General features: G+C 38.0%; 1 protein-coding gene across 9 annotated transcripts in view; it reads left to right on the forward strand.

The window, feature by feature from the left end:
• LOC138755501 (nucleolar protein 4-like) overlaps nt 1-24388 on the forward strand; it is a 280199-nt gene that overhangs the window by 45967 nt on the left and 209844 nt on the right. For 8 of the 9 annotated variants that reach the window (XM_069921595.1, XM_069921586.1, XM_069921588.1 and 5 more), the window contains exons 3-4: nt 2263-2374; nt 10913-11025. The exons of the other annotated variant lie outside the window; for it this stretch is intronic. In XM_069921595.1, coding sequence (XP_069777696.1) covers nt 2263-2374; nt 10913-11025 — 225 coding nt within the window. The remainder of the gene's footprint in view (nt 1-2262; nt 2375-10912; nt 11026-24388) is intronic. 9 annotated transcript variants of the gene reach the window in all.

Raw genomic sequence — 24388 nt, forward strand, 5'->3', positions numbered from 1 at the left:
CTTGGTTCTCAGCTGCCTTGGTTTCTTTGTGCTAGTTTTATCCATTTTTGATGAAATAATCTTGATTTTCACATTTTGACCATCTATTTATTACTTTTCATGGAGAGCTCAACCAGAACATATCTGTCTAAATCTTTCACAAGGCAACACCCCCTCAACTGCAGTAACTTTGATTTAATTGCCAATTGAGTTGCAGTCAATAATTTACAAGAATTGAGTCAAATGAATAATGTAGGCTTTTATTAGCAAGAACACTGCAATGCTAGCCATCCACAAGGCTAGTCACATACTGAACAAAGAGCAGAGATCAGGACACATATATAGGTTAGCCTACAGTGCCAGTCTTCACAAAGAGCCAGCAACAAGCATCTACAAGTGGCTACTTCTACTTACAAGCAAGCAATACGAAGGATCACCGCATTCACCCCTCCTTTGAAATGAAAGCCGGCCGCGACAGACTAAGATTAAGGTAAATACTAAATTAAAGGTAGTTAAGATTACAAATTGAGTCTCTCTGCCGGCTTGATGTGACGTCTGGATCATCTCAGTTCCAGAGGTGGTGAAACTTGGACAGTAGATTGATGAAGTGGGTGCAGAGGTCAGTGTTGTTGGGTCTGGCGAAAATGAAGGTGTTGAGGGTTGATGTTTCAGATCAACTTTAGGACAAAAGTGAAGAGCAGGATTGGGAGATGAATTAGTTAGTGGAGACAAGTGATTGGGTGTCAAGTTGGTTAGTGGTGCCGACAATAGGTCATCACAGGAATCGGAAGTTGGGGAGCTGTGAGGTAAAAGTGTTGTCGGGCTGATGGTGGTGATAGAACCAGAGGAAGACATTTTGTTTTGAGTGCTATGAGAGTAGCTTTCCATATTGTGGAGTTCTTCTTCTCTACCTGCCCGTTGCCTTGAGGGTTACCACACCAATTGAAAGAACTATGGCTTAAAAATTAAGTGGTTCCTAAGTCACAGTTCTGAACCTGGATGTGTTGTGACCCTAGTCTATTCATGCAGGTTCAGTTTGGTCGCAGCATTTGTCATGATTCAAATTGCTATGACTTAGCACATTTAAGGGTGCCATTTTCCATTTCCTCTCATAATGTGCACTTTAATATGTGCGCCTTCTGATCTATTCATGTGCTCGATGTCAGAACTCTAGGCCTTAAAAGACATTTTTTATTTAGTCACGACTGCTGAAAGTGTAAATGTTGCTCCTAAATTTAAAATGGTTGCACAATTTCAATGGAAGTATGCCTTGGTAAGGTGATCAAATGCCAGTGTAAACTAATTGCTTTCACTTGCCATTACCTGTCCATACCTTGACATTCCTGTCTAACCACAGTGGCAGAATGACCAGAGTAAAAATGCAGAACTTTGTCTTATCCTGAAGCAGAATCCTTGCAGAACAGGAATGACTTGTGTAAGGAGTATTCTGAAGGCTATGGTCTCAAATGTGGTTGTATCAGCTTGGAGGTTGTGCAGTTCCAAGGTACCATTCTCACCTGGACAATGGTGCCTTGAAATTGAACATTTTACTTTCTATGGATTTTGCATAACCTGCATCTGCAGTTTTTCTTGTTTGCCTCCAAATAACATCTTGACTTCAGAGTTGTGAATCATAAGATGCTTCTGTCCTTGAGTGATCCTGGAACTTATTATCCTTCCCTTTATTTTTGCCTTTTTTCTTGGTCCTATGTCAGTTCAGTTTTAAAGGTTAATAATAAGTGGAGCCTTTGAAGCTTCTCATAATTTTCTTTTTGCATAAAAGCATTGTTTTTGTTGCAATGTGTTTCTGTTGATCCAATGAAATATTCATTTTCAGTGAGCAATATGCCTCCTGTTTATTATTCTAAATGAAAAGCCTCCATTCACTCTACAAATAATCACATTGATTGAGAAAGCAGTCTATTCTGGATATTAAAAAATGTACACAACTCACAATTGGTATTCTATTTGTTGAAAGCTATTATTGAAAGATGTGGATACATCTTCATGATGCCTACTAAATTTGTGTATAGGTAGACGGGGAATGTTTTCCTAAGTTAGTTTTCTTTTCCATGTTATAAAGGGCATGGAGTTTCTATATGGAAGGAAACATTTCAAAGATCTGTTTTTTTTTTAATGCAGTTTGGTAGAAACAATGCTGTGTTGCAGAAGTTCATTATGGGGAGTTTCAATTTTAGAACATTTTGAATTATATTTGGATGATTAAAAATGATAATCTGCCTTTCCAAAATATTTTTCTATTACTTTTGTGATTAACCTTAGATATCGGAGACCTATGCCTTTTTACCACGCGAGGCAGTGACCAGATTTCTAATGAGCTGCTCAGAATGCCAGAAGAGGATGCATTTGAATCTCGATGATGCAGATCATAAAGGTAAAACTTTTTTGACATTTAATTCAATATGAATTAATCTTAAAAATAGAAGGATTACTTTTAACTTGAAAGTAGATTTGTTGAAACACTTCAGTTTGTTTAAATTAATGGATTTGTGTTTGAGTTAATCTGGGAAAGCACCTAATTTTGACTAATTAGGCTTTCGTAATTAATTAAGAAAAAAACCCAGAAATATTTAATATTGAAAACTAGAAAATTTATAGCAGTACAATAGTTAAAGGTAGGAAAATGGTTAAAATAGTAAAGATTAGTATCATAGAAATTGTAGGATTTTAAAATCTTAATTCGCTGTATAATTAAAATATAAAATAATCCCACTACAAATGTAATGAAATGGGCTTCATATACACCAATGTTAATGAATGAATTGTTTTTGTCCCTTCCACCCCTACACCCCAATCTCTTTTACATTGCTCTGAAACATCACTTCTGCAAACTTGGATGTAGATTTACCAATATCTTTCCTATGGTTACTTCAATACTTTGTGTTCTGAGAGCAGACATGCAACTTTGGGAAAATATTTTCAGTAATTTCACTTAAGGACTTCATGAAAAAAAATAAGATTAATCAATATTTCCTCTCACAAAAGTATCTTTAGCAAGGGAGAGAACAAGTTATTTGGTAACATTATTAAGCTACATTGTTCATTTTCATTTTGGTCATTTTGTCTTTTTTTTATGCAAATAAAGCCTTGTGTTAAATTCTTGCCTTGTTAGTGTAATTCCTTGCCATTCACAGAAATATAAATTCTAGTTGCCACTATTACTTATTTCTGTTAAATAAAGACAACTTAATAATATGGCCTACGAATCTTTTTTTCCAAAATATTAACTTATGAAAACCTTTTCTTTGGTGCCCTTTTCAGTATCTTGGTATCAACTCACATAATTTATCTTTGGGAAGCAAATTCTAAAATTTGGTATGGACCATATACGCATGGAGAAGTTGAAATCATTTTTTGATGTACAAAAACATGTTTCTTAAGAACATCAAAAATAAGAGCAGGAGTAGAGCGTTTAGCACCTCGAGTCTGCTCTGCCATTCAAAAATATCATTGGTAATTTTCTAACTTGACACCATTTTCATAATTATTCATTTATCCATGAACATCTGAAAATCTAGCATAAGCTCTTAAGAATGCAATTGAAGACAGCCGTTACAATCTTTGAGATAGAGAATTCCAAAGATTCCAACCTCAAGATGAAAACATTTCTCCTCAATTCAGTCATTTCCCTTTGAATCACAAGCTCCATAGCCAAGAAAACACAGCAGTGCCTTTACTTCCTGTGAAGGCTGAGGAAAATTCATCTCCCATTGCCATCCTCACCACATACTACAAGAGGATGTATCAAGAGCATCCTGTACAACTGTATCACCGCCTGATTTGGAAGCTCTGCCTCCTTGGACTGCAAGACCCTGCACAGGATAGTGAAGTCAGTGGAAAAGATCAACGAGGGCTCTCTTCCTACCATGAAGGACATTAACAACACTCGATGCAGGCAAAAGGCAATAAACATTGTGAAGGACTCCACACACCCCTTATGTAAACTGTTCTCCCTTCTGCCTTCTAGTAGGAGGTACTGCAGCACTCGGGCCCTTGCATCCAGATTTGAGCAACTGCTTTTTCCTCCAAGCCTTCAGACTCCTGAACTCCCAGACACTTATAGATGAGATACTGTGGACTGTTACTGTATACATCTTAATATTTTAATATGTTTAACTTTTATTCTAACTTATATTTATGTAAATATGCTCCGTGGTCCTGGAGAAATGCTATCTTGTCTTTACTGTGCGAACATGATACGAATGATAAATAAAGGTGACTTGACTTTGAGACTGGCCCTTAGTTCAAAGCTCCTATGCCAGTGCAATGCTGTCCTACCACCCTGCCTTTTACCAAAGTGGGTAATCTCACATTTTTATAATTTATATCCCAACTGCCATGTTTTTGCCCACTTACTCAACTTTTCGATATCCCCTTGAAGCTTCTCTGTATTCACATATCTGTCCACTTTTCCACATAGTTTTGTGGGATCTAAAAATGGAAATGTTAATTTTATTGCTGATATCGATGGTGAATTGTTGGTCTGAAGCATTGATCCCTATGGTAACCCTCAACTGAAAAGGCATAATTTGTTGTTTTGCTTTGTTAACCAACTCTCAGTCAAGTCAGAAGGGAGAACAATTTAAGGGATGTGTGGAACCCTTCACAATATTTATAGCCTTTTGCTTGCATTGAGTGTTGTAGATTTCCTTCATGGTAGGAAGAGAACCCCCAATGATCCATTCTGCTGATTTCACTATCTTCTGCAGGGTCTTGCGGATCGAGGTGGTACAGCTTCCAAAGCAGGCAGTGATACAATGGCACAGGATGCTCTCAATACATCCTCTGTAGAATGTAGTGAGGATGGAGGGTGGGAGATGAACTTTCCTTAGCCTTTGCAGGAAGTAGAGGTGCTGCTGAGCTTTCCTGGCTATGGAGTTGGTGTTAAGGGACCAGATGAGACCCTCCATCAAGTGCATTCCAAGGAATTTGATACTTTTGATGACCTCAATGGTTGAGCAGTCAATGGTCAGTGGAGCATGGTCCCCAGGGCCCATTCTAGTATTTTTCTCTTTCATATGAAATTATGATGCCTTGTTCTCCAGCCTCTGTTGGACCTTATCAAAAGCCTTTTGAAAATTCAAAGACATCACTTCCGCTAGTTCCCCCTCATATACTCTCCGAGATGTATTACCAAAGAGGTCTAATAGATTTTCAAACAAAATTTCCATTTCATAAATTCACGTCTCTCCTCAATTGTATTACTATACAAGTTTCTTGATATAATTTCTTCTATTTCATAATTTTCCCAGCTACCAGTAACAGGCCAACAGGATGATAGTATGAAGAGAAATAGAATGTGCTACAGACATTCAGCCATTAATTACTATTTGTGGACATAGAAACTGTGATAGTTGTTTTATGTAAAATTTTTTAATCCTCTGTTTCTTGCAGTTTAGTGAGCACTCACCACATAATGACCCCTTTCAGTGCTGTAGTGAGGAGTTATGATCTTTAAATCTTGCACATTGTCACTCTGCAGAACTATAACAATAACTTTAATTCAATACTATGACAGGTCCTGACCCTCTTTTTATTTGTTTTCCATCCTGAATGTATTGTGTTCAGGAATGTCCTATTCTGATTACATTTGTAGTGATGGTCTAATATAGTCCCTTTGTTGAGTTCACCTGGATAGAGATTATGAATAGTAAGGAGGGAAATCAGTGAGAGTTGTCTATAGGCCACCAAATAATAACATTATAGCTGCACAGTCAATAAACCAAGTTATATTTGATGTTGTTATTGGAGGACTTTAACTTGCTCATAGATTGATCAAATCAAGGTGAATGGGAACCAGAGTGTTAGGTCAGATGATGGAAAAGTAGAATGCTAAATTCTCATATATTACAATCCTTAGGCTCACTGGTTCTTCTGGCAACTTTATAATTCTTTCCCTTGATTTAATTCTATCTTTAATTTCACCTGAAATCCACGATTGGACTTCAAGTCGTGTTGTATCCTCATGCTTTATTTCCTTCTGCAGCAATGAAATGTCTTGTTTTGGTTTCATTGATTGGTCATTTTCTAATTCTAGAAAGTGGACGGACCATTCTGAGGGAGCACAAGGAAATATTCGTCAGCTTCCTGAACCGTGGGTTCCTCTCTACCATTGTTGATAAAGTCCTTGAAGTCTTATCTATTTTCTATGCCTTTGCTCGCACTTCCCTTCTTTCAGGACAGAACAAGGACAGAATTTCTCTGTTCCTCACTATCCACCCCACTAGCCTCCACATTCAACAGATCATTCTCTACATTTTCTACCATCTTCAAACAGATTTTGCCATGAGATAAATCTTTCCTCCTTCTTCTTCTTCTTCTTCTTCTCTTTCTCCTCCTCCTGTATTTTGGAACGACTTGTTCACTTTTCTCTACCCACCATTCCTGACTCCTACCTTTCTTAAGGCTCCTTTCCTTGTACTTTCAGGGACCCAAACAATCTTTCCAGGTGAAGCAGTGATTCACTTGTATTTCTTACAATTTAGTGTACTGTTTTCAGTGTTTACAATGTGGCATCCTCAACATTGGAGAAACCAAATCCAGATTGAATGATTGCATTGTGGAAACCTTTTGCATTTATTTGTTTGCAAAGGGATCACCTAATTTTGTCATGCTGTCTCCTACTTTAATTCTTCATCCCACACTCATTTTGACAAATTGTTTGTAGCCTCCTGTATTGATGTTATGAAGCTGAATGGAAATGAGGAATAGCATCTCATCTTTTGTGTGAGCATCTTATGACCTTTTGATATTAAATTCAACTTTATTTAACTTAATTTATGTTAGACACAAGAGACTTCAGATGCTGGAATCTGAAACAAAATCAATCTCCCCTCAGCCTTGGTGAAGAGTTCTGACCTGAAAATGACCATTCTTTTTCTCACATGAATGCTGCTTGACCCTCTGAATTCCTCCAGCAGACAGAGGAACGAGCTGCCAGCTGAACTGGTGAATACTGGCTCACTTTTAAAATTGAAGAAGAATTTGGACAGGTACATGCATGGGAGAGGTATGGAAGACTATGGCCTGGGTACAGGACAGTGGGACTAGGCAAAAAAAATGGTTCAGCACAGATGAGAAGAGTCAAAGGGGCCTTTTTCTGTGCTGTAGTATTCAATGGTTCAGTGGTTCTAAAGTTTATATATCTGTCAGCATCAGTTGTCTATCTGATATTGGCTTACCTCATTTGTTGTTTTTTCTCCTCTTTTTCATGGGGATGCAATATATGATGGTCAGGTCTTCCTGGTCTGCATTTTATAAATCCTAAATTGTTTTGTTTGTGTTCTCACTCCATTTGATTCCAATTGCCGGATATTTTGTTTTCAGCTTATCTTCATGGTCACCTGAGTTTAACCTTATCAAAAACTTTGCCCCACTTCCTTACCCTTCTGATCATCTTAAAGAACTCGATCTTCAAATTTGCTAATGACACCATAATAGTGGGCCAGAGAACAAATAACTTTGAGTTGGAATAAGGGAAAGAGACAAAGTCTTGTAGTATTGTGCAATAAGACAAAGAAAATGATCATTGATGTTAGGAGAGAGGGCACAGTCCACACCTCTGGCCCATTAATAGCACTGACTCAAGAATACATAGCTTCAAGTTCTTATGTATAGATATGTCTGATAACCTGATCTGGGACAAGCACATCAATGTGAGGATCAAGAAGGTGCACTGATTTTTTAAATTTCCTTTGAAAACTAAGGAAGTTCATCAATTTCCCCATGCTCCTCACAAGTTCTTTTGGTGCACCATTTAAAGTATACTTGCTAGGTTCATCACAGCATGGTATCTTCCTTTCATTGCGGAGAAGGCTTAATAGTACAAAAACACACACCAAGAGGATTAAAGACAGTTTCTTCCCTACAACCAGAAGGCTCCTGAATGAACCCAATAACAGTACTCTCATGCTACTGTTACAAGCCCAGAGGATCCCAAAACCCAGCAGCAATAGATATTCACCAAGACAAATGGTTACTTAAACAAAAGTTGCTTTTAATTATCTTTATCCATGAAAACAGGATCACACTTTAACATCACTATTATCTTAATTAACCCCCTTCTAATTCTAGGCACACGTGTATGAAATGTGTGAGTAAGTTTAGAAAAGTTCTTTGATTCACAGTCTAATTTCACTTCTCATTCCTCCAAGTTCACTGGTGGCAGGCAATTCTCATACTGTGCACAGAATTTAACATTTATGAAGTTCACCAGGGTTTGGTGCTTGAAAGGTAAATGATTACCACACAGTAGGGTCTTGTCAGTTTTCAGAGAGAGAGTTGTTGTTCGCTGGATACCCACGAAACTGATTCCGTTTTAATCAGCCACGTCAGAAGGATGATGAAGAAATTTGCCCCATCATGGTTGTGAGTGCTTAGTTCAGCCTGGTCAAAGCCCTTGTGATCCATACAGGAGGAGAGGACTGGCTGCCTAATATTTCACTTGAAATAAGAGAAACAAAAAAGAATTCTGTGGTGACCTGAAAGAAAGCAGTTATCACCTGGAAATCCCTGATGGGGCAAATTTCTTCATCATCCTTCTGACGTGGCTGATTAAAACGGAATCAGTTTTGTGGGTATCCAGCGAACAACAACTCTCTCTCTGAAAACTGACAAGACCCTACTGTGTGGTAATCATTTACCTTTCAAGCACCAAACCCTGGTGAACTTCATAAATGTTAAATTCTGTGCACAGTATGAGAATTGCCTGTCACCAGTGAACTTGGAGGAATGAGAAGTGAAATTAGACTGTGAATCAAAGAACTTTTCTAAACTTACTCACACATTACATACACGTGTGCCTAGAATTAGAAGGCGGTTAATTAAGATAATAGTAATGTTAAAGTGTGATTCTGTTTTCATGTTTAAAGATAATTAAAAGTAACTTTTGTTTAAGTAACCATTTGTCTTGGTGAATATCTATTGCTATTGGGTTTGGGGTCCTCTGGGGTTGTAACATTACAAACTCCTTGCAGAGGAGGTAGCTTGCGTTATAATAGCATTACTCTAACTGCTATGCTAACCATGGTGCTCTTCATTCTTTCCATCCTTGGTTTCATTAGTACATCATCCTTAACCTCCCCTTGGTCCACCTATCATTTACGGGCCACAGTCTCATCCCTTCTCTTTATACTGGCTCTCATCATTCACAATACTGATCCAGGGTCTCGACAATTCCATTCCCTTCACAGATGCAACTCAATCTGCTGATTTCCTCCAGTAATTTTTTTTTTTTTTGCCACAATTCTTTGCTATCTTTCTATTAGCTGCTCCAGATCCTTTTGTTTTGTTAGTTTCTAATTTGGGAACAGACCGAATGTACTAATTTTTCACCCCATTTGGATGCCTGCATACAAGCATCAAGGACTCTATCGTGTCATTTCTTTTAAAATCTCATCTAAGTTGGTCAAGCATAATACACCAAAAATAAATTCCAAACTCTTTCATATGTGCATTTGTTGACAGGTATTTTCCTGTTACAATTATAGTATCAGTCAATCATGATATTGGGACTGTGACCTGAAGCATATAGAAACATAGAAGATAGGAGCAGGAGTAGGTCATTCGACCCATCAAGCCTGCTCCGCCATTCAACGAGATCATGGCTGATCTTAAAGTTCAGTACCCCGTCCCCGCCTTCTCTCCGTAACCTTTAATACCCTTATACTGAAGAAATATATCTAATTCCCTCTTAAATATATTTAATGAACCTGCCTCTACTGCCCTCTGTGGCAATGAATTCCACAGATTCACCACCCTCTGGGTCAAGAAATTCCTCCTCATCTCAGTCCTAATTGGTTTGCCTATTATCCTCAAACCATGGCCCGGGTTCTGGATTTTCCCATCATTGGAAACATCACATCTGCATCCATTCTGTCCAGTCCTGCCAGAATTTTATGTCTCTCTATGAGATCCCCTCTCAATCTTCTAAACTCCAGGGAGTACAATCCCAATTTGCGCAATCTTTCCTCATAAGTCATTCCTGCCATTCCAGGTATCAGCCTGGTGAATCGCCTCTGCACTCCCTCCATTGCAAAAATATCCTTCCTTAGATCAGGTGACCAAAACTGCACACAATACTCCAGGTGGGGTCTCACCAAGGCCCTGTACAACTGCAGTAAGATATCCTTGTTCCTGTACTCAAACCCTCTTGATATGAAGGCCAACATACCATTTGCCTTTTTAACTGCCCTCTGTACCTGCATGCTCGCCTTCAGAGACTGGTGTACAAGTACCCCTAGGTCTCTCTGCACTTCCCCATCTCTTAACCTATTGCCATTCAAATAGTAATATGATCTAGCGTGTTATCAACTATACCCTAAAGCTTCCCCAGAGATGCTATTTTCATTATATTTGGTCTTTTTTTTGTCTTCTATTTATTCCATTTGGCCAGGCATCGTCATCCTGTATCACCAGTCCAACACTTCAGTTTTATGTTAATTTCATGGCCCTTGGAGAACATGGACTTTAATTGGCTCAGGACTCCTAGTGACTGAGTTGATTTTATTGATTTGGTATCTTAGAGCTGAGTTTAACAAATACATTTTACTGAGAACACAATGTTGAAGGCACAGGTGCTCCAGGTGAAGCATGATGTAGGAAGATGCAGAGGAAACAAATAGGTGAGAGTTTGAATGGGGTGAAAGAATTACTGAAGGCTAAAAGAGGTTATGTGGAGATGGAAGATGAGAGCCAACAAGGTTTTTGAGAAAAAGATGAAGAAAAGTTTAGGAATGTAGAGCAAGTGAAATAAAAGAGTCCCATTCAATATAATAGTGGAAAAAGGAACAATTAAGCTTTTGATATTAAATATGTTAATATTTGCTTTTTTTCTATTGGATCTATTTTTAAAATAGAAATCTGAATTCAGTGCAATACAATTCAGTGAATTTGTGTTTTCTTATTTTTACAGAAAATGAAAAACCATCTTCTTTGGTGACCAGTATGATAGATTATAATATGCCAATTACAATGGCCTACATGAAGCACATGAAACTGCAGTTACTAAGTTCTCACCAAGATGAGGTACAGTACAGTTTTCACAGAGAAAAAAATGTATTACATGAAAGAAAATGTTGTTTATGGCCTACTCCTGCTCCTATTTCTTATGATGGTTAAACTGAGTAAGTATAGATTTTTTTGTTGAAAATTATGAACATTTCAAATGCTTATCTTAGAGACACAAAGTCATAGAGCTTTCAGTCCAGAAACAGCCCTCAAAGCTGAACATGTCCATGATGACAGATAAGTACCCATCAATACTAATCACATTTACCAGCATTCGGTCTATAGTCATCTATGCTCATCTAGATGCTTCTTAAATGTGTCTCTGCATCCTATTCCAGATTCAAACAACCCTCTGGGTGAAAAAGTTCTTACTCAGATCCCCTTGAAATCTCTTAAGTCTCTGAAACCTATGCATTCTAGTTTTAGATGTATATCTGTTATGGGTAAAAATTTCCAAATATCTACTCTATTTAGGTCGCTCATTTATCTACCCTATTTATGCCTCCTCTGCACCAAGCTAAACAAGCCTATATTATCTAATCTCTCCTCAGAAATAAAATTCTCCATCCCGGGCAATATTGTGATGAATTGGTTAACGGTTAGCGTGATGCTATTACAGTGCCAGTACAAGGCGCAGTGTTCATATTCGCTCGCAAAGGGATGGGCCACGATTTTTAAAAAAAAAATATTTATTTGTTCAAAAAACAAATAATATATGACATATACAGAAATTAAACATGAACATGAATGGTTTTTTTAATATATATAGAAAAAAAGAAAAGAACCCCCCCTTCAGCCATAAAAAAGAAAAAATAAAGAATATTAAAAAAAGTGAAATATACATATTAAAATCTAATCAATATAAATTGAAATGTAAATATTCTGAGTATAACAGACACTTATTGTAATTTTTTCCATTATTAAACAATATTTCATCTCATTATCCCATCTATTAATATCAATCATATTTTTATCTCTCTACGTACTAGCAATACATTTTTTCGCTACGGATAAAGCTAAATATACAAAAGCAAGCTGGAATTTATCTAATCCCAAGCCTTTCAGAGGTTGCAAACTACCCAATAAAAATATTGTTGGATCTAAAACTATTTCAATCTTATATAGATATTCTAAAAATGATTGAATTTTCTTCCAAAAAGATTGTATATGACCAAACAGCATGAAAAAAAGTTCCAACTGTATCACCACATCTAAAATACAAATCTGATTCATTAAAACCATATTTTTTTAATTTTTCAGGTGTCAAATATAATTGATGTAAAAAATTGTAATTAATCATTGCATAACTTGCATTTATCAATCTAGTTACACTATCATAACAGATATCTAACCAATCCTCTTCAGAAAAAATAAAACCAATATCTGCTTCTCATTTAATTTTAGATCTATCCCAACCCTTTTTATCCATACTATCCTGTAATATTTGATACATAAATGAAATATAACCCTTCTGGTACCTTCATAAGAAAAGTCTCAAATTTAGTCATTTTAGGTAAAATCGTATCTCTACCAAACATACACTTTACCAAAGATTGAAATTGGTAATAAAGAAATAAAGAATTCTTATCAATACCAAAATCTTCCCTCATCTGATTAAAAGACAAAAACTTACCCTCTTTAAAACAATCTCCCAAATTTTTCACACCTTTAAATCTCCAATGCAATAAACTTTGATTATGTATTGAAAAAGAAATAAGTTGATTATTATACAACGGAGTCAAAGCCAATAATTTACCCCTAAAGCCTGGGATGGGCCATGATGATGATGACCTGGGTTCAAATCTGCCACTGTCTGAAAGGAGTTTGCATGTTCTCCCCATGTCTGTGTGGATTTTCCCCAGGTGCTCCGGTTTCCTCCCACCCTCCAAAACGTAAGGGATTGTAGGTTAATTTGGGAGTAATTGGGGCAGCATTGGCTTTTAAATGGCTGGAATTGTCTTCTACCATGCTGTCAATAAAATAAAAAAGATTACATTGAATCACCTCTTCGCCCTCCATAATGGAATACTGTAAGCAATAATCCATTGTAATCATGTCTTTCCTGCACTATGGTGACCAGAACTATGTACAGTAGTTCGTATGTGGCCTAACCAATGTGTTTTAATGATAGACCATGCCTTTTCTGGCAAAGCAAACAAGTAACCAATATGCCTTCTTCACATCTTTGCTAGCTATGCTGGTACCGTCATGGAAGATTGGACTTGTACATCAAGGTCCATCTGTTCCTAAACCCCTCTATTCATTTGTAAGTTCTTCTTAGTCCTTTCAAAGTGCATCACTTCACATTTATCAGGATTAAATCTCTTTGCATCCTCTTACCAAATGATCAATCTGCACCTTATGATTATCCTCCTCATTATCAACAAATTGGGAAGGCTCCTTATAAATTTTGCTCTGCTTATAACAAATTTAAAATATTGGCCATATTTTAAGCAGCTACCATAATTACTAATGTTGGGCTGGGAAACAAGGGATTGCATGTTTGGCATTAATATTTCACTTTTCATTGCATACATATATTTCTGTGTTTTGTCTAAGGGCTGATATTCGATGTAGAAGTAACACATTTTTGCTGAATTTTTACAATAGTTTAAGTATGAATAAATCCAAAATATATACATGTAATGAAGTTATGTTAGTTTTGTTGATTATTTGAAATCATACAAGTATTGTGGTCAAGTTTTGTTGACCATATTCTGTTTTTGTTTCTGATAAAAATGATGCAGAAGGGTTTGTTTAGAAGACTTCATTGTATTAAGCAGTGAAAGCGGACATTCTTCAGGACACTTTGATGTGATTTAAGTCATTTTGTATTCAGACAGTTGTTTGTTCCAGTAATTATAAAAATTTAACCTTTTTTTTCCAAAAAAGATTTTGTTGATATTTTATCATCCCTGCCAACTATCATGAGAAATTTCCTTGCCTTTTAGTGTAAAAAGTCTTTTGGTACCAAGTTCTTTTGAAGTATTTAACAAAGTAGGATAAAATAAATTGACAAAAAAAAGAACACACAGCATTTGACTACATTTTACACAAAATTACTGCTCTGATCATGCCCACTGATTTTGGGTATTTTATTGAGTCATTTTCACATGTTTAGTAATGTCAAATGTGCTTCAACTGATGATACTCGTAGTTGTAAAAATGGAAGTGGGGTTCAATCCTGCCATTTTCAATGATCTCTTCATTTGATCACGGTCTACTGATGGATTTTGATGTGAACTGGTAATGCGATCCTAGAATCACAGGCTTAATTGTTAAAATAAAAGATGCTGCCGTATGTAGAGCTGCCCTCCGACTTGGGTTTCTTTTTATTTTTTTTCATGACATTTGGAGGTTGTGGGGCCATTGGAGTTTGTTGATAGCCAACCTTTCTCACCTTGTGGTATACATATATGTACTCTTGGATGAAATGTTAAATAAAAGATGTGTGTGCTCTCTTAATTTTAGTTTAGACATACAGCATGGTAACAGACCCTTCCGCCCGATGAGCACATGCCACCCAAATACCCCAATTAACCTTCATCCCCCATACGTTTTTGAAAGATGGGAGGAAACCTGAGCACCCGGAGAAAACCCATGCAGACACAGGGAAAATGTACAAATTCCTTTCAGCCAGATTTGGACCTGGGTTGCTGGGACTGTAATAGCATTGTGCTGACTGCTGTGCTAACTGTCCTGTCTGTGGCATTGTGTGCAAATTTACTGTTAGCTTTCCCACATTACATCGGAAGTACTATTCAGAAGTATTTCATTGGCTATAAAATTATTTGGAATAAAGAGCAAAATGCAAGTTCAAGATCTCAGATCTTTTCTCATTGTTATTGCTATTCAGTAAATAGTATTTTTAATTACCTACATTCTAGAAACAGCAATCAGGAACTGCAGACAAGGTGCTACATGTTTGGCTGGTGTCTGAAAGGTTAGAACACATAGAATCCAAAATAAACTACTCAATTGGTTATTACATTAGCTTGATAATAGGAATGTTGCTTTACAGATCGGAGGCCTCTGACCAGTGGTGTGCTGCAGGAATTGGTGATTGATCTCCTGTTTGCCATCTTTATTAATGAAAATATAGATGCATGATGAGTAAGTTTGCATAGGAGGCAAACCATCAAAATTAATGGTATATTGGATAGTGAAGAAAGTTTTCTAATGTTACAATAGGATCAAGATCAATTGGAATAATGAGCAAAGCAATGGCAGAGGGAATTTAACTTGGACAAGTGCAAAGAAATGCATTTTAGCAAGTAAGACCAGTGAATGGCAAAGACGGGAAATATTGTTGAATAGAGATTTAAAGTTGAAATACATATTTGTCTGATAGGTATGCCATGCTTGCCTTCATCAGCTTTAGCTTTGAGTACAAAGTTGGGGTGCCATGATACAATTGTAGAAATTGTTAATTAGACTGCACTTGGAATATTTTATGCACCTTTGGTCACCACTCTGAGGAATGATGTGATTAAGGTAGAGAGGCTGCAGAAAAGATTCACAAGATTATTGACTAGACTGTTGGGTTTTAATTATAAAGAGATATTGGATAAACTGGGAGTGTTTTCCCTGGAGCAAAAGAGACTGAGGTTTATAAAATTATGAAGGACATAGTGTCTTAGAGTACAGAACAGACCCTTCATCCCAACTTGTCCATGTCGACCAAGTTGTCTACATTTGGTGCAGATCCTTCTAAACACTTCCTATCCCTATATCTATTCAAATGTTTTTTCATTGTTATAACTGCACTGGATCTATTTTATGTCAGCTTCTGCTGACACCTTGTTCCAAACAAGGACAAACCTATGAGTAAAAAGTTACTCCTGAGGTCCCTCATGACCCTAACCCTATCATCTTTGACCTATGTCATTTAATTTCGAATTGACCCTCTTGCTGAAAAAGAACTTTATCTATGACTCGTGATTTTATAAACCTCAATATTGTCATCCCCGAGCCTCCTATGCTGTAAGAATTAAGACCTTGTGGCAACCCACTTACCAACAAGCGAACCGGCTCCCAAAATGGCAGACATGCTGTGGAAAACACGTGAATTTTTTATCTGGGTTGATAATCACTGATGTTATCATTCCTGTCCATGTGACAGAGCAGTGATGTAGATAAGCCCAGCATGCAAGCCTTGGTGTGTCAGTCTTGCACTAGACTTCACAGTGTATACATCAACTTGACAACATGAACAATGAATCCACAATGCGTAGACTGATGTTTATAGTAGCTTAGTTTAGAATACTTTGCTGCAATCACTAATAAAATAATAGTCACTTGTCATAAAATGCTCCACCAATGGCACTTCTCTCACTTGCCCTATCTCATTTCCCTAAGAATAAGTCCAGTGTTGCATCCTATCTAGTAGTGCCCTCAGTTGTGGAAAGTGTGCTGACCGGCTGCATCACGACTGGGTAAAGGGGCATCAATACCTCTGAGCGGAAAGCCCTGCAAAAGTTAGTGGACACAGCCAAGTACATCACAAGGAAAATACTCCAACTATCAAGAAAATCTACATGGAATGCTGCTGTTGGAGAGCAGCAGCAATCATCAAGGATTCACACCACCCAGGACGTGCTCTGATCTTGCTGCTGCCATCAGGAAAGAGATTTTAGTGCCACAAGACTCGTATCACTAGGTTCAGGAACAGTTTCTTCCCCTACACCATCACACACCTAACCAACAAAGTCAATTAGAGACTCATTTATGGACACTTACTTTGCATATTATTTATTATTGAATATTTTTTCTTAATAACATGGTCTGTTTGTTTACATTTATCTCTTATGCGTGTGTATCTTTTCTGGAGTACAGTTGTCAACACGACCAATAAGTAGAAATTCTGCTTGAACCACAGGAAACAGAATCTCAGGGTTGTACATGATGTCATATATGTACTGTTGTTACTATGGCCTCTATGATGTGTATAAATATCTGGATAGGTAGGGATTGATCAGGAGCACCCAGCATGGGTTTGTGAAGGGGAAGTCATGTTTGATGAACCTTGTTGAGTTTTTCAAAAAAGTGACAAGAAAGGTGGATGAAGGTAGGGCAGTTGATGAAGTCTACCTGGATTTTAGCAAAGCTTTTGATGAGGTTCCACTTGAAAGGTTAGTAAGGAAGGTTCAGTCACTAGGGATTAATAGAGAAATAGTAAGATGGGTTCAGAGGTGGCTGGAGGAGAGACAGCAGAGGGTCATGGTGGACAACTGTCTGTCAGGATGGAAGCCTGTGATGAGCAGCATGCCTCAAGGATCGGTGCTAGGTCCCCTGTTGTTTACAATTTTTATTAATGATTTGGATGATGAGATGGTTAACTGGGTAAGTAAATACGCAGACTATACGAAAATAGGGGGAGTGGTGGATAGCGAGGAAGGTTTTCAGGGATGACATAGGGATTTGGTTTGTCTGGAAAATTGGGCTGAAAGATGGGAGATGGAATTTAATGTAGAGAAGTGTGAGGTGCTTCATTTCAGAAAAAATAATCAAAATAGGACATGTATAGTAAAGGGGAGGACTTTGGGGAATGCACAAGAACAAAGAGATCTTGGAGTTATGGCGCAGCGTTTCTTGAAGGTGGATTCCCATGTTGACAGGGTGGTTAAAAAGGCATTTGGTATATTAGCCTTCATAAATCATAGCATAGAGTATAGGAGCTGGGAAGTGATGCTGCGACTGTTTAAGGTGTTGGTGAGGCCAGGTTTGGAGTATTGTGTTCAGTTCTGGTCTCCAAATTATAGGAAGGATATAGATAAGGTGGAGAGGGTGCAGAGAAGATTTACAAGGATGTTGCCTGGCTTAAAATACCTAGAGTACAGAGAAAGATTGAAGAAGTTAGGACTTTATTCATTGAAACGTAGATGGTTGTGAGGGGATTTGATAGAGGTATTTAAAATTATGAAGGGAATAGATAGACTAGATGCAAGTAGACTCTTCTCCCTGAGAGCAGGGGAGGTTGAAACAAGAGGACACAAGTTGAGGGTAAGGGAGCAAAATTTTAGGAGAAACATTAGAGGATGCTTCTTCACTCAGAGAGTGGTGGTTGAATGGAATATTCTTCCGGAGGAAATAGTTGGGGCAGAGTCAATTCTTTCATTTAAGAGGAGGCTGGATATATACATGGATAGGAGGAGGTTGGAGGGTTATGGGCGGAGAATAGGTGGGGGGGATCTTGCGGAGTTGTTTGGCTGAACCGGCATGGACTTGAAGGGCTGAGATAGCCTGTTTCCATGCCATAAACTGTTATATGTTAAATAGAAGGCACAATCTAATGTACAATGACAGAATTTAAGCAGAATATAGCTTGAGGAGCCACAGGAAGAGAGAATATTCTATTTCATAAGACATATTGGATCACAGTTAAGTTTTCATTGTTTTGACAAAGAGCATTTAAAAAAATAAGTTGACTGTTTGGTTATTACAGTATGTTGAATCAATGAAATATAGGGAATAGCTCTCTTAAGGCTCTCGGAGGTTGATTTTTGGAATACCAGTCAAGATGAAGGCAAGTTAGAGTAACTTTAAAGTTAGCATGCAAGTAAAGTTAATAGCCAAGCCCATGCTTTTGCAACAATGCCATGATGTGGTTCACTTCTGGAATTGTTATTGTGATGTCTTGTTCTTGAGAGCAGAGCTGCTGCATTCAACCCTGAAACAGGATTGATGAAAATTAAATAAAATTATCACCAACCCAACTCATGGATATGCCATCTCATGAGAGGTGTATTAAACAAATTGAAAAATAAATAATTGACTTTTGAATTACGCTTTAGACATCCTGTTTTGATAATTTGTTCCCGATGTCACAGATTTACTGAGAAAGTACTTGCAAGCATCTGTCCTCTTTGCCTATTTTATGCACTTAATCCTCCATATTGACTCCTCAGGTCTGCAACTTTTTAGATCTTGAGGCTGATTTTTGGTGAATCCTATTTCGGTTTTTCACCATAGAATCTTCTCTAGAACCTTGTAGTTTTCATCATATTGCATGAATGTAAGCTTGATTGTACAGTTTTATTTTGTGTCAAGCAAGTGATGTAACCTGAAGCACTTTTAGTTTTCCTCCAATCATGTTTCATCGATTTAGGTTATTGATACATAAAGTCATATAACACAGAAACTTGCTGACAATGCCCATCAAGCATACATCTACGTTAATCTCTTCTTTCTCTTGCTTTCTTGTTAACTACATTATTAAATCCCACCCAATTCTCCTGCGATCATGATTAGAAGTTCAGGTGCCAGCAAACCTATCTATTAGCATATCTTTCACACATTTGCTGTCCTGCCCATAGGATATAGAACATAGAACATAAAAAATAGAACAGTATAGGCCCTTCAGCACACATTGTGCAAACCTATATACATCTACTCAACAATCCAAACCATTCCTACCTCACACCCATAACCTTTTGTTTTTCTTGCATCCTTGTGCCTGTGTTATGGGCCCAGAGGATCCCAAAACCCAGCAGCAATAGGAATTCACAAAGACAAATGGTTACTTAACCAAAGTCATTTTTAATTTTCTTTAAACATATACACATTACATACACGTGCACTTAAGAATTAAAAGGGGGTTAAGTTAATAGTAATAAGTTAAAGTTTGATCCTGTTTTTAAGTTCAGAAAAGTTATTTGATTCACAGTCTAATCTCAATTCTCATTCCTCTAAGTTCACCAGTATCAGGCGATTCTTATACCATGCACAGAATTTAACATTTATGAATTTTCACCAAGCTCTGGTACTTAAAGGAAATTGGTTACCACTGAGGAAGGCTCTTGTTGGTTTTAGAGAGAGATTTGTTGCTCATTGGACACTCACAAACTGATTCCTTCCAATCAGCCACTTCAGTATCTTGCCAAAGAAACTTCCCACATCAGGGTTTTCCAAATGATAACCTCCTCTTCTGCAGGTCATCACAGAGTTCCTTTTGTTTCCTTTATTTCAGATTAAACACTCTAGTCAGCAATTTCCTCTCATATGGACCACAAGGGTTTTTAACAGGCTGAACTCAGAACTCACAACCCTTCTTCAAAATGGGTTTTCAACAAGTTGCCAGCTTGCCATGACTGCAGAAACCAGTTCACTCTCTCTTAGAGAAAGCTTGTTTGGTCTCTTTTCTCTCTCTCTCTCTCTCTCTCTGCTTGCAAAACCACATGACTTCCTTCGAACAGCAAACTGCATCCAGACAGATCGTGGCACCAGACCCAAATTTATGAGTCCTTTCATCTGTTGCTTTCAAAACAATAATCCATTACTCCACAGCATATCCAATTAACACCTACTTGTGAAGTTCCTATAGGCGTTCTTCAAAGTTTTTGCAAAGTCTCTTGGAGACTGTTTGGTTTGAGCAAAGCTCTGGCATTTTAAATGAGATCTGTTTTATGAAGTGTTTGTGTTTGTGACCTACACTTCCCCACAATCTACCTCCTTCAAAAAATAACTATATACAATGTAAAATATATAATCCATCACACCTGTCTAAATCTTTTCTTTTTTAAATAAAAAAAAATTCACACTATGAACCGTATTAATCAAAATACACACAAACATTTCCCTCTTGAATATACACAGTGGCATTTTCTCCCCTTTTTCCCCCTCCCTTCCCTCCCTCCTTCCCACCCCCCTCCAAACCCATTAAACGTTCAACATATACAATACATATACAAACCCATATAACCACTTACAGCACAGAACAGGCCAGTTCGGCCCTACTAATCCATGCCTTAACAAATCCCCACCCTCCTAGTCCCACTGACCAGCACCCGGTCCATACCCCTCCAGTCCTCTCCTATGCATGTAACTATCCAGTCTTTCCTTAAATGTAACCAATGATCCCGCTTCGACCACGTCTGTCGGAAGCTCATTCCACATCCCCACCACCCTTTGCATAAAGAAATTTCCCCTCGTGTTCCCCTTATAATTTTACCCCTTCAATCTTAAACCATGCCCTCTAGTTTGAATCTCCCCCACTCTTAATTGAAAAAGCCTATCCACGTTTACTCTGTCCGTCTCTATTAAAATCTTAAAAACCTCTATCAAGTCCCCTCTCAATCTTTTATGCTCCAGAAAAAAAGCCCCAGTCTGCACAACCTTTCCCAGTAACTCAAACTTTGAAATCCTGTCAACATTCTCGTGAACCTTCTCTGCACTCTCTCTATTTTGTTTATATCTTTCCTATAATTTGGTGACCAAAACTGTACACAGTACTCCAAATTTGGCCTCACCAATGCCTTGTACAATTTCATCATAACCTCCCTACTCTTGAATTCAATACTCCAATTTATGAAGGCCAACATTCCAAATGCCTTCTTCACCACACCATCTACCTGAGTGTCAGCCTTGAGGGTACTATTTACTACAACTCCTAAATCCCTCTGTTGCTCTGCACATCTCAATAGCCTACCATTTAATGCATATGACCTATTTAGATTTGCCTTTCCAAAATGTAACACCTCATACTTATCTGTATTAAATTCCATCAGCCATTTCTCAGCCCACACATCCAGCCTTCCTAAATCACCTTTTAATCTACGGTAATCTTCCTCACTGTCCACAACACCACCAATCTTTGTATCATCTGCAAATTTGCTTATCCAATTCTCCACCCCAACTTCCAGATTGTTAATATATATAACAAACAATAGTGGACCCAGGACCGATCCCTGAGGAACTCCACTAGTCACTGGCCTCCAATTGGACAAACAATTTTCTACCACTACTCTCTGACACCTCCCATCCAACCATTGCTGAATTCATTTCACTACTTCCTTATTTATACCTAATGCCTCCACCTTTTTTCCTAACCTCCTGTGGGGAACTTTGTCAAAAGCTTTACTAAAGTCTAAATAGACAACATCCACAGCTTTCCCTTAATCAACCTTTTTTGTAACCCCCTCGAAAAACTCAATCAGGTTTGTCAAGCATGATCTACCCCTGACAAAACCATGCTGATTACTCCCTAGCAATCCCTGTACCTCCAAATATTTGTAAATACCATCCCTCAGACCACTTTCCATCAACTTGCCCACCACAGACATCAGACTCATGGGCCTATAATTCCCAGATTTACATTTAGACCCTTTCTTAAACAGCGGAACCACATGCGCCACCCTCCAATCCTTTGGCACTACCCCCGTGGCCAGTGACATCCTAAATATCTCTGTTAATGGCCCCACTAACTGACCACTAGCCTCCCTGAGTGTCCTAGGGAATATTTTGTCCGGTCCCGGAGATTTATCCACCTTTATCTTTTTCAACACAGCCATCACTACCTCCTCGGTTATCCTTATATGCTTCATTACCTCCCCACTATTTTTCTTTACCTCAACTGGTTCAATATTTTTTTCCCTAGTGAATACCGAGGCAAAGAAATCATTCAAAATTTCGCCCATTTCCTCTGACTTCTACTCAGCCTCACTATCTACAAGGGGTCCAATTTTATCCCTCACTAATCTTTTACTTTTAATGTACTTATAGAAACCCTTTGGATTTGTTTTTACTCTGTCTGCCAAAGCCTCTTCGTGCCTTTTTTTGGCCTTTCTAATTTCTTTCTTAATATTCCTTCTACACTCCTTGTAGTCCTCCTTCAACTTCTCAGCTCCCTGCTCTTTATACCTCTTGTACACCTCCCTTTTTCTCCTAACAAAATTTCCAATATTCCTCGAAATCCAAGCCTCCCTATGACTTCCAGCCTTTCCTTTGATCCTCACTGGGACATAACTACTCTGTACCCTCAAAATTTCTTTTTTGAATATCCTCCATTTTTCATTTACACCCTCACCTGAAAATATCCTGTCCCACTCAATACTCCCCAAATCCCTTCTTATTCCTTCGAAATTTGCTCTTCTCCAATCCAGAACCTCAACTTTAGGCCACTCCTTGCTCTTCCCTAAAACTACCTTAAAACTAACAGAATTATGATCACTAGACCCAATTGGATCTCCAACATTAATGTCTGATACCTGACCTAGCTCATTCCCTAACAGGAGATCCAGTATTACACTGTCCCGAGTCGGTTCTTCTACTAATTGATTCAGAAAACAATCTTGAACACATTTAACGAACTCTAGCCCATCCAGCCCTCTAACTGTATGGGTATCCCAATCAATGTGAGGGAAGTTAAAATCTCCCATGATCACTACCTTATGATTCTCACACATATCTCTCTACACATTTGTTCCTCTAGTTTTCTTGGCCCATTTGGTGGTCTGTAATACACCCCTATTAGCACCCTCATGTCTCCTTCACCCCTCAATTCCACCCAAACAGCCTCACTGGACAATCCCTCCAGACCATCTTGCCACCTCACGGCAGTAATGTCCTCCTTAACAAGCAGAGCAACTCCTCCCCCATTTTTACCCCCTGATCTATCACATCTAAAACAAATGTATCCTGAAACGTTAAGTTGCCAGTCCTGCCCCTCTTGTAGCCAGGTCTCACTAATTGCCACAATATCGTGACCCCAAGAATCTGTCCATGCTCTAAGCTCATCTACCTTGTTCACTATGCTTCTTGCATTAAAATATATGCATTTCAGAGAATGACCTTCACATACATTCTCTTTTCTACCTTCTACCCTAATCTCCATCCTACCTTTGTTATCTTTTTTGTTCTTATCTAGGTGGCCATGCTCCCTTGACACTGCTCTCACACTCTGTTCCCCACCCCCCTGCCAAACTAGTTTAAACCTTCCCCCACAGCTCTAGCAAATCTGCTTGCCAGCACATTGGTCCCCCTCCAGTTCAAGTGGAGTCCGTCCCTTTTGTACAGGTCCGACCTTCCCCATTAAATAATGTCATCACACAATGAAAATAAACAAGAAAATTGTGTCATCTACTTTTACACACTGGATCAAATCATTTCATCTTCTTCTCATTCTATCATTTTAGGGGATGGAAGACTGCGGTAGGCCCTCTCTGTTGTGTTCCATGTACAGTTCCCAAATTTGTTCAAATAATGTGACTTTATTTTTTAAATTATATGTTATTTTTTCCAATGGAATACATTTATTCATTTCCATGTACCATTGCTGTACTCTCAGGCTCTCTTCTGATTTCCAAGTTGACATTATACATTTTTTTTGCTACAGCTAAGGCTATCATAATAAATCTTTTTTGCGCTTCATCCAGTTTAAGGCCTAATTCTTTACTTCTTATATTACTTAGAAGAAAGATCTCTGGATTTTTTGGTATGTTGCTTTTAGTGATTTTATTTAATACCTGATTTAGATCTTCCCAAAACTTTTTCACTTTCTCACATGCCCAAATTTCATGTACTATTCCCGTTTCCTTCTTGCAGTGAAAACATCTATCCGATAATGTTAGATCCCATTTATTTAACTTTTGGGGCATGATATATA

The sequence above is a fragment of the Narcine bancroftii genome, chromosome 2, assembly GCF_036971445.1.
Source record: "Narcine bancroftii isolate sNarBan1 chromosome 2, sNarBan1.hap1, whole genome shotgun sequence".
NCBI classification, from domain to species: Eukaryota; Metazoa; Chordata; class Chondrichthyes; order Torpediniformes; family Narcinidae; genus Narcine; species Narcine bancroftii.